Below are 12338 nucleotides of genomic sequence, written 5' to 3' on the forward strand. Positions count from 1 at the left end.
TGATATATTTAGTGTACGTTCTTGTTTTTTTTAAATTCATCTCTTTTTTCCCCCAAGGAATTTATCTCCAGCCAGTGGATCTGCTTGCGTTTATTATCTCTTCTTTTGGAACTGGATCGAAGTTTTTTTTCACGCAATGTACAAAAAGTTTATGGTTAATTTAAATGCCAAACGATTTTATAGTAGAAGCGAAGTGGACTGTTATCAAGTGGAATAAGAAGTTTTTTAATTAAAAATACTGCTGAGGGATTTAGCTGGATAACGAGGGGTTCTAGGAGAAAATGCCGTAGGAGATTTTTTGTGGGAAATTTTCTCATCTGCAAAAAAGGTCTAGTGACATTTTGCTCTAAACCCAGTGGTTTCCTTGATGTTTACGACGAATGTCTCCATGTTTTTTCGTTCTTGAATTTTTTTTTGTTTGCAGATTTTCGGGAATATCTTGGAAACTACTCGGTTCAGAGTAAAATACCTCTGAACCTTTTTTGTAGACCGGAAAATTTCTCACAAAAAATTTGTATGGCATTTCGTCTTAAAACCATTTTTTAACAAGGTAAATGATAATTAAACCGTTTTCAAAAACTGAAATCCAATTTTTCAGGTCTTATGACTTCACGGGGTTGATCAACGTTTTTTAATTGTTTCGTAATTTCAATGATTGGAAATTGTTAAATTATCAAAACTCTTATTCCAATTGACGACAGCAATTGATTTCCATTTCTTTCACTCATTAAATTATTCTCCCCTCAGCGCATTAACAACTAAGCCTAATTACACAATGTGACGGTGAGGATTTTGTTTTTTTTTTTATAAAATTTGATGTGCACACTTACAAATTAAGAATTCAAAGGCGATGGATGGTTTTGAGTGAAAGGCAGTTTGTTTTGTATTTTTTTTTCAATTTTCTAATTCTTTTTTTCGTATATCGTATCTCGGGGAGGGAAAATACTCACGATATTACTTTTAATTACTCATTTTGTTCTCATTTGGTTCCAAGAAATCATTTTTCTTGCTAGGACGTTGGAAACAGTCTGGGCTTTCGGCTTTCAACTAATTTCATTCCATTTTTTTTGTTTTTTGTTTCTTTGCTTTCCAGTTTTTACGCCATTTTCTCATCCTCTCGACCTCGATCTAACGAAATAATCGTAATTGTCTTAGTGAAACGAAATTTATAGAAAAATGATGGCAAATAATATTTTTTAAAAAGGGAAATCCAGGAGTGAAGGGAACAAGTGACAGAACATGAGAAATTGATTTTTTTAATCTGCTACATGTCCAATTATTACAGTAATGAATGACGCTACGAGAAAATGTCACAAAGCATTTTTGTAGTAAATTTCATCAGCTACAAAAATGCTTTTACAACATTTTCCCCTAAAACCACTCGTTTTTTAGATATATGTAAAGTTAATAAAACTTTTTTCATTCCAAAAGCAATTCCCTGTTCCAACATGTTAAGACGCAATTATCTCATGCAGCAGTGGGTTTACGAGAAAATGTGATATGAACTTTCTCGTAGAGAATTCAATTTCCTGCAAAAAATGTTCAGGGGCGTTTTCTCCTAAAACCTCTCGTTTACGAGATAAACCCGAAATTGCCCCCCTTCACCCCTGAATCAGCTCTCCTTCCGTAACAAGCGCACACCATCTCATTAATCCTTGTGCCTATTATTGTTTATCGATTTTGTATAAATCCAAGCATCATCAAAGCCGTTTACAAGCCCTAATGTACATTAAATAGCTTAACTATGTACTTGATCCATAGAATTTCGTGATTCACTGCGTGAAAAAAATCAAATTAACAGTTTTAACAAATAAATTGTTTGGAAAAATGAATGAAAATTCCTCTGAATTTTTTTTTCACTGCAATTAATCACAAAACTCTTCAATCAATCAATTAATTAGTCCATCAATTAATTAATTCAATTTAATTGATTGATTCATTCGTCTTCTCTTTACAATGACTAGTTGCCTAAGCCAATACTGTGAAAATTAATTATTCACAATTTCATCGTTTCAATTATTGGACACACATGGAAATTTAAAATGTAAAAGATTTGAAGACTCGTGTGGTGGAAGTTGCACATGTACACAATTCTCACATAACGAGTGTTTTTTTTTATTCATTTTCATTTGACTTTTCTTCACCCATTCTCGCAGAAAAAATATAATCCTCAAATATCTTGCAATTTTTTTTGTTCATTTTATGTTTTATGGGGGGGGGGGAGGCACGACTGAAGCCAAGATACAAAAAGTTCACTTTACTCTTTATTTCTTATTCAATATTCTTTTTTTTTATTCAATAAAAATCATGATCTCACATAATTTGTACGCAGTGTTGTGGCTTGGTTAATGTAACTTTTCTGTGGTAGACGACATGAGAATTGATTTAATTTACTTTTTGTTTGTTGAGATTATTTAGTGAAGTGGTACAACGAAGCATTCCACTTAATTTTGAATCGGGGAAATTTTATTTTGAATAGTTTCTGTTTTTAATTCATGATATATTGAAATTATCATTTTATTTCTTAAGAATTATTTTTATTTCTTGAAATCATTTTTTTCATCATTTGAAATAGTCGAATAGGAAAGCGAAATAGGAAATAATATTTGATTTCGTTAATTAGTATTACAAACACTAATCAATGAATACTATTTTACCACTTCACTATAAAATTGTCTTTCGATATCGGAAATTCACTGACTATTTTTTTTCAGATTCACTGCCCGTGATTGTTAACCATGTGTTAACGAATATTCATCACCTGTATTGTGTCATAATATTTGCATTAATGTTATAATTGATACAACAGATCATTGAATCCAAAGTTGGGAAAATAAGAATGCAATGGAGATATTGATCAACATTTCATAGAAGAAAAAAAATATCGAAGTCATCATTCGATGGATGATTAAAGTTTTAAAAATTTGTCGATGTTGAATGGAGTCACCACATCGAAATACACATTATCCATTCGTTTTTTCAACCCCTTCTACTCCATTCAACCAAGAAATCGTGAAAATTCATTAAACTTATTTGTGATTCTCATTACATGATTATCATAATTACCCTTAAATCTGTATATACATCAAGCGTTACATTATGATTAATTATGTAAATCCCGCCCACTTGATTAAGAGAACAAAAACCCCAGAAGACGAAAAAAATCGAGAGAAATTGGAATGATTTGATAGGGAACTGGAAAAATACAAAACTTACTTCGAAAATATCTCGGAAACTACTGCGTCTATAGGAAAATGTGTCAGGATTTTTTTGTATGACTTTCCAAGGGCTCCAAAAATGTTCTTCTGACATTTTTCTCTAAACCCAATGGTTTCTGAGATATTAACAAAACAAACTGAACGAAAATTCTTCACTTGACAAATTCGAAAAAATTCCCACATATTATATTTGCCAATATCTCAGAAAGTATTGGATATACCGAAAAATGTCATAAAGACATTTTTATCAGAAATTTAAGCCTCTACAAAAGTTTCCCGCAACATTTTCGTCCAAACCCAATACTTGACCAGATATTCGCAAGACTCCATAAATCCCGAATGCACCGATTAACTAGTGAATTAAATTGCGATGTTTATTTGATTTCCATAATTTTCCCTGTCTCTTCAAACATTTTTAGTTATAGAGATCATCGCAGTGACCTCAGTGACACGACAGGCTCCACGTCACGTTGCACAGCAACGTTATCCCCCAATTACCATTACAAATAGGAATGAATCGAAGAAATTTTCAATGAAACGTCAACAAGACGTTGCGATAATATACCGGGGCACAATGGCATACGGATTTACACATTTTCACGCCATCCTGCCCCCCAAAATGACGATTATTTACATACGTACAATGGATGCAGCAACGAAAGAAACATTTCTTCATATTTTTCTTCATAAACTTCACACTCATCTGGATATGAATATAAACAATTCATATTGATCGTTGCTTAATCGTTAATTCATTAAATTAGTGGGCATGTTTTTAGTTTAATGAATGACGCGATTGCCTTTGTGCATTAAATTTCTATCGTACGTCTTATTCTTACGTCTTTTACAGTCAGTTTTCACTGGATGAAATAAACAGAATTGATTTCAATTTTTTTAAATCAAATTTATTCGAATGATTGAAGAAATTATCGGTTCTTGAACACATTGGGACATTTCTCATGAAAAATCTCCAATAAATCCATTATTTTTCCTCTCTCACTCGCAGATTATTTCCAAAAATCATTTACAAAATGTTGTGAACAATTTTTTTTTTCAATTTAAAATTCAGGGTCACAGAACATCGTGAATATCTCAGTAATCAAGAGGTTTCCGAAATAATGTCATAAGAGTTTTTTTGCAGAGAATTTAATTTCCCACAAAAAATAACTTGTGAAATTTTTGGATAAAACCAACGGTTTTTGAGATATTCACAAATACATGGGAACAATTTTTTTCTTCATGCAAAAAAATTTTCTCCCCACTAATTCGCGAATATCTCTAAAATGAAGCAACTAACGAAAAACAGACACAAGAATATTTTTGTGACCCTTGAAATTTCCCACAAAAATCACTTGTGACACTTTCCTCCAGATCCACTCGTTCCCGAGATATCCCCGAAATAATCCGCAAGCAATTTCCTCCACCCAAACATCTTCATCCTCGCTGCATTCCAATCTATTCTGCCCCACCCCTAATATGTTTCATAACCATTGGACAACTTTCAACAAACAATCCTTGTACTGTACCATCTCCCCTTCAACCAATGATACTTTGAGCGCATTTAATATTACCCATAACATGAATTTGTCAGCGTACTTAATGTTTCAAGCATTTATTTAAATTTATCCATTAATTTCCCACCACTTGTCATTCCAGTAATTTTTAGTGGACGATAATTTATACTATTCAGAGGAGATAAATAGCTAACACCGACTGCTTCGCTTAACTGGTACGTTTAGATACGTTTGAAAGCTCATGACAAGCTTAGATTAATTGAAAATTACCAGGGTTTCGTAATTAATTAATCCTATCCCTTTGATTAAACCGTCAATTATTAATCTTCATTTTGTTATTAATTTCTTCATGCCGATGATTTTATTTATCCTTGGGGTGGATTAGTTTTTTTACTCTTAATTAAGCATTCAAGATTTCATTATTTTACAGACACGCGAGTGATTCTTAACATCATCTGCTATTATTTATTCCGTTTATCTCATTCTCTCTCTCAGCACAGCAAAGAAATCTTCAATTATTTATTTATTCATTTAATTATTCATTATTGTAGAGTTCTATGTACACCCCCGTAATGCGAATGGAAACGTCACTTTTTTTTTGGTAATTTATTTCATTTTTTTGGGAAATTTTATAGAATTCTGTTTTTCATTTTTTTTTCGTTATTTTGTTATTTTGAAAAACGACTAGCCTATAACAAAGCAGTGATTCGATTCAGAATGCTGTGCGATCTTTAGTTTAGTACGCGAGGTGACGGTTTTCGTCAGACTCGAGGTACAAAAATGGTTTTATGGATTTTATGATTTTTTAAAGATTTTTTATTGCAAAATTTCTTCTTGCTCCTGGGGAATTTGAGATTGTGGGGCCCAGGGGATGCTCTGGGGAGTTTTGGGATTTATAGGAATTGTCTTTTGACATTTTCTGAGGGATCGAATAGTTTAAGAGAATTCCGGAAATAGTGAACACTATTTTTTCTAATGCACTGTCTATTTTTTTATTTTTTTATATTTATTTATTAATTATCTTTGTAATGAGTGGGATTAGGAAAAAATGTCAATGGACTTTTTTGTGGGGAAGTTCGTAAGCTACAAAAAAACTCTTGTCACATTTTCCCCTAAACCTACTACCTTTTAAGATATTCACAAAATGGTTGATACGAGTTTTTCGACTGCATTAAAAAAATTGCTGACATCTCTTTGTAATTGTGCAATTATCTCGCTTATGAGTGGGTGTAGAAAAAAATCTCATAAGAGATTTTTGTGGGGAATTTCATAAGCTACAAAAAACTCTCATAAGATTTAGTTCTAAACCCACAAGTGTCTGAATTATTAAAAAAATAGTGTACACATTTTCATTTTTTTACAATTTCTATTAATTGGATAATTATCTCAGTAATGATGGGATTTAGGAAGAAAACTCAGAAGACATTTTTTGTGGGAAATTTCATAAGCTACAAAAAATGTTTTTGACAATTCTCCCCTAAATCACTCATCACCAAGACAACTCGCCATTAAACAAAACCAATTTTTCCGAATCGAAAAAATTCACTTATCAATCACAAAAATTCCACAGGAGCATTCTCACCAGTACCTCCCTAAACATCACCAGTGTACCACATAAAAAAGGTATTTATCCCTCAAATAAACTATGGTAGTTTAAATTCGGTGTATTGGACGCATAATGCCAGAATGCAAATATCAATGACTCCTTTTAAATCACTCCGATAGAATGTGGAATCAATTATCTTCCCAATTAACCCAAAACATTAAATGAGCCCCAGGCCCATCAAGCCCCAATCATGACCCCTAAAAGGTGAATGAAACCCTAAAAATGGACCAATAAAATTGTCAGATGGTCTCCAAAAGCTAGAGCGATCACCCCAGGAAGATAATTGATCCTCCCACACCCGCAGACCCTCAAGAGACGTTATTTCTTCGTCATTTAAATTAATAAGATTAGATTTCTACCAAATGTAGGCGCGCTGCTAGCTCGACTCACTTGATGTCGATATGCGCAGCTGACGTTTGCCACGCCGTTGGGGGTGAGAGTGGTCCTAGCTGCTAGTTGATGCGATAGGACTTACAGGGCTCAATGGGCTACGTCCCGAGTCCCTCAGACAACCAGTTAATGTTACAACCAACTTACGACTACCAGCATTATTTCGATGCTCGCACAGCCAAACACCCTGCCACGTACCCAGTGCTAGTTTACCATCGGTTATTGGAATGCTCAGGGATGAACCGAGAAAACAGGCCTTCACGTGGGCAGGCTGAAATTGAAATTATTTTCATCAGTGAAATCATTGAAAAAGTCAAAATTCAGGGATTTTAGCATTTCTTTAAATTTTTCGGACATGGGTAGTGGATGCTATTTCGTGGAGAGTGACATTGAAGTCGATTTAAGGATATTTATCCAAAATCGCAAGTACTTAAAATGATTTTTTTTCAACTGAGAAATGAAGATATTCCCTTCACTTTGATATAAATTTCAATCTGCCAACCCATGTTCATTATTTAGAAATTGAATGGACAAAATGCACCAAATGCATGCGTGAACATGCGCTTATATGGGATAGAATCATTCAAATATTTCCTCTTTTTGCCCAGAGTTTTCTCTGGCAATTGGATTCAGTATGATTTTACACATTACCTTCCATTTTTATTTCTATTTTTAGAGCCTTCTAGTAGGTCAATTCTCAATTTGAACATAAATTTCATAAGAGCCCATGTATAAGAAAAAATTAGTTTATTCATTTCTGCCGAGACTATTACGATTAATTTTGTTTTAACGTTAGAAAAGTTAGTTTTATATGTTCTGCTGTCAGCCGAAAAAATTACAGAATTTTCCTTGACCATGAAAAAAAACATATTTACCGACAATTTACCGACACTGGCTAAACACCCTGAAGGATTTTTAGAGTGGAAAATTCATTATTTATCAGTCATCCAATTTGTCAATTAAATTTCGTGAGAAAATTTGAAATAAAATTATGAATATTCAGAATTATCATTTTTTTAAACATTCGTTGTTTGTAAATAAACAATTGAGATTGTTTAAACTTTCGTGAATTTTATTTCTTCAGGAATGAAATCGATTTCTCGTATTATTCTGAATGTTAATAATAAATTCGTGACGATTCAAAAAATATAGAACATTCCAAAACAATTTATGGGACAGAATTTCCAACAAAAATTTCTCATAAAACCAGCAAAATCATCTCTCGTACCATGTCATCAGGGCCTTCGCAGCTGTGTCTGTACGGCATGTCCTCAGGGATGATCTTATTCAGCATCATCTCCATGTCGTCCCTGACATCAGGATCCCAGCTCTCGTTCAACGCCAGGCTCGCTGACGTGTGGAGAACTGCAACATGACCAGAATCATAACCATCAAATTCTCCATTGCCACCAGAAACTCTTGAAGCTAAACCTATTCTCTTGAAGCTAAACCTAAATCTCCAATACCTCCTATCCAAATGATCCAATTCGAAAAAATTAAATTTCATTTTAAATCCACAAAAATTCCCCTCGAAATGAAACAAAAAATGTGGAATTTCACTCAGGCAAATCCCAGATATTCAAGATTGAAACCAGCGTATTCCCCCAATTGTCACAATTAGTGTCATCAAACCTAATCTCCAATACCTCCCATTCAAATGATCCAATTCCAAAAAATTAAATTTCATTTTAAACCCAGAAAAATATCCTCTAAAATAAAAAAAAAACGTGAAATTCCACTCAGCCAATCTCGTGATATTAACGATGAAAATGTCTATCCAACCCAACCACTAAATTCATGTTTTTCGAATAACCCTCCTTAATCCCCTATATCTCCCACCAAAACGATCCAATTCTAAAAAATCAAATTCCATTTCAAACCCAGAAAAACTCCCCTCAAAATGCGAAAAAAATCATGGGATTTTACTAAGCCAAACCCCAGATATTCCCGATTGAAACCAGTGCATTCCCCCAATTGTGATAATTGGTGTCATCAAACCCCTCAAGGCCACACCAATTCCCCCATCCACCGAGCCTCAAAACCCCCACCAAACCCATAAACCAAACATTCCTTACTCTGTATGTGACACAATCCAACCGAGAACTGCAGCAATTCGGGCACCTGCCTGAGTATTTCCTCAGTGACAAGGTGAACGCCCCGATGCTGCGGCCTGAGGTTGATCTTCCTTTGGAACCAGGCATTGCCAATTTGTATCCCCATATTCGAGGCCATTCTCCCCCCCAATAATCACCACTTTATCAGCCACAAAAAGTCGAGAAATCCAACAAGTCACCACACAATGACACTATTGCCGTAAGAGTCACCTGATGATCAACGAGTCATCAATGAATCAAGATTTATCGGAGTGTTCAGCATTCCCCATTGGGCGGCACCGGGGAGGGTTCCCGTTGATGCCCATTCAGAACCTCGTGGACACGTACCAATTGCTACGAGACCCTCAAAACCACTGATTCCATCTTCAGGTGATTAATTAATTTTTCAGAGGATTTTTACTCCTTTTTTTCCGGTCTTTTCACCCGATTCTTTGGGCTTTCTGAACTGTCTCGACGGCTTTTTCGGACTCTAGGGGTGACAGGGACACTCAGGGGTGGTCAGAGGATATTTTGTGATCACAGGTAACCTATAGTACCTTGACTTCAGCCTCGGCGCGACCGATTATCGAGGCGAAAAGGTTAGGGGAGATAACGATTTACGGGGGTTTAACACATCACTGATGACGGAATCAGTTTCCGGGATTTTTCACGAGGTTTTGGACACTTTGGGGCGGCTTCCGGGGGGCCAACGGGGGTTGGGGACCGGCTGAGGGCCCACACGAGTAGCTAAGGTCCAGTTGCGATCGTTTTTGGAATTGTCACGGCTTGAGTTTTTTTTTGGGTTCGGTTTTCGTCGAGGGAGGGTGTGGGTGGGGGCTTGCGGGGTGGTTCTCATGTGGGGTGGAAGAGGATTGGCGCAGGGTTTGCGCGGGAGGTTTGAAGTTGAGGGGTGGAGCGAGCGCACTTGTAGTTTTTTTCGGTTTTTCGGGTAGTTGATTTGACTCGAGATTTCATTAGGCTAGTTTCAATATCAGTAGCGAAGTGGTAAAACCGTATAAATCAATTTTGGCTATTGACCAGTCTTCAATAAATATCTCGGAATCTAAGGGAGATAGCAAATTTTTGTTATAACCTTTTTTGTAGAGCCGATTGAGAGCTGCAACAAATGTAATGACGAAAATTTCGCTATCTCCGTTAGATTCGGAAATATTCCTCAAAAACTCAACTGGGAGATAAGTCGACTGAAACCGGTTTACCACTTCGCTACTGAATTCAGCTTTTTACTTTTAGGGGAATTGAGATTTAATTCAGGCAGTTTTAATTCAATTTTTTATTTTTAGAGAAAATGAGGGGCAACGACACTTGGACTCCCCCTCACTGGTAGATTTTTTTTTGGTGATGTAGTTTTTATTTTAGATTAGAGCGTTTTTGGTTTTTTTTTATCTTGGGAATTTGAGAAGATTGAATTTTTCATGTTGGGAGAATTTTTTTTGCGCGGTAAATTCTCAGCCAAAAGGGGATGGAAAAATTTGGAGTCTTGGAGAATTTGTTCATTTTTTGAAAAACGGATGAAGCCAGTTGGGGGTGATTTGAGGGGGAAAATAATTCATAAGACATGTTTGAAAACCCGAGGTGGAGACGCCGCCATCTTTCAAGGGTCTTCGGCAGAGGGGGGGGGGGTATCCAAGCAAGATAGCGGTGCCTACGCGGACCAACCACCTCGGATTTTTAAACATTTCTTAAAATTATTTAGCATTTTGAAATCAACATCGAATCGTTCCGTCCCGTTTCTAAAAAATGAACAAATTTTTCAAGCCATCCTTCAGATTTTTCCATCCCCTCTTAGCGGAGAATTCATGGCGCCAAATTTTCAGTTTCCTGTATTTCAGTAGTTTTTTTTTACTCTGAAGACCTCTCATGGAGTAAATCTTTTGGGTAAATTCGTTGAACCAAAAAACTACTGATTTTCAACCAAAAAAGGGAGGAGGGAATGCGAAAGATAGTTTTAAAAAATTGTTCATTTTATAGAACCTGGATGGAGTGAGTTGAGGGTGATCTGAGTGGGAAAATAATTCATCAGAAATCTTTGAGAATCCGAGGTGGAGGCGTCGCCATCTTTAAAGGTCCTTCGGCAGAGGGAGGGATATCCAAACAAGATGGCGGTGCCCACGCGGATCAAACACCTCGTATTTTCAAACATTTCTTAAAATTATTTAGCCATTTCAAATCAACTTCAAATCGTTTCCTCCAGTTTCTAAAAAAATGAACAAATTTTTCAAGCCATCCTCCAGATTTTTTCATCTCCTTTTGGCTGAGAATTCATGGGGCTAAATTTCCTTCTTTCAAAGCCCTCTGAATGATGTTTTTTAAAGTGAGAGAATTTTGGTTTTCAAAAGTCGTGAGGAGGTGGGGGGAGAACATTTTAATGAATAGGAAAACTTGTTTATTCAAAATATCTAATCAAAAGTGCATAATCAATTATTACATTCAGCATTTCAAATTCTCTTTATTGTGAACACCAAACTTCGATACAATCGAAAAACCCAAAATTGTTACATTAATGTCTACAGTAATTTTACCTTCTAATTACCAACATCACTAAATCATTCGTCAAATACATGAATTCATTGCTCTTCAATTGTAGACAGATCTCCTTGTACTTCTTTTTTTTTTTGAAAAATAGTAAAAAAATACTGGGTAATACTGGAGTTTGATATTGCGTGTAGAAGAATTGATCGAGAGTATTTGGTCCTTCATTCATTTTTTATCACCACTTCCATCATCTCACGAAAATATAGTGCTCTATGGTGTATATAAATATACTTTATTACTGTTACATCAATTCATGGCAAATTCATCGAAATAACTAGAAAGAAAATTTTTTCAACAAAATTTCAAACGACAAATCATTATCTACTGTTAATTAATCAATTCATTAATTATTCAATTTATAATCAATCCAAATTGTAGTTTTAATTTTCAATTCTCAGATTAATCTATCTAGGTATAACTAAATAGAATGCACTACATTTATGTCATTGAGTGGAATAGTCCCAATTTTAGATTTTTCAATTTTTTTCTTATCATTTTTAAAAAATTTTTCCCTGAAAAAAATTTTCTTTGACATCTGATAATTAGCAGACGTAGAAACCAAAGTTGAATGTAAAATTAATTAAGAGTATTTTTTGATCCTTCAATTATCATTAACGAAACAGGAAGAATTTTTAATCCAAACGTCAGAAAATTCAAACAAAAAATCTTTTAACATTTTTCTCTGCAACCACTCATCGAAATAATTTCAGAATTCGTAGACAATTAGCCTTTTCTAATCTTCGAGTTATTTAAAAAAACAAGCATTTCATTTTGAAGCAAAATGTCAAAAAATATTCTTGTAGATCAGGCAATAAAAAAAATCTCTTTTGAATGTTTCTCTACAACCACTAATTATCGAGAATAACTTCCTAATAAGCCAGATTAAAAAAAGCCATTGATTCCAAGAAATCCCCTTTCCTTAAGCCTCTCTTCTCCCCAAAATCCCCAACAATCTCCCCCCCCC

The 12338-nt window shown here is 34.9% G+C and overlaps 1 protein-coding gene across 1 annotated transcript; it reads right to left on the reverse strand.

The window, feature by feature from the left end:
* Positions 1 to 4814: 4814 nt before the first annotated feature.
* Positions 4815 to 9597, reverse strand: LOC107041508 (UPF0047 protein YjbQ). Its single transcript, XM_015262086.1, has 3 exons — positions 8804 to 9597; positions 7957 to 8093; positions 4815 to 6999 (listed from the first exon to the last, which is right to left on the reverse strand). The coding sequence occupies exons 1-3, from the start codon at positions 8958 to 8960 to the stop codon at positions 6784 to 6786; spliced, it is 510 nt and encodes a 169-aa protein (XP_015117572.1). The 5' UTR covers positions 8961 to 9597; the 3' UTR covers positions 4815 to 6783.
* Positions 9598 to 12338: the final 2741 nt, after the last annotated feature.

Source organism: Diachasma alloeum, unplaced genomic scaffold (assembly GCF_001412515.2).
Source record: "Diachasma alloeum isolate Michigan unplaced genomic scaffold, Dall2.0 Dall_scaffold_00366, whole genome shotgun sequence".
In the NCBI taxonomy this organism is placed as follows: Eukaryota; Metazoa; Arthropoda; class Insecta; order Hymenoptera; family Braconidae; genus Diachasma; species Diachasma alloeum.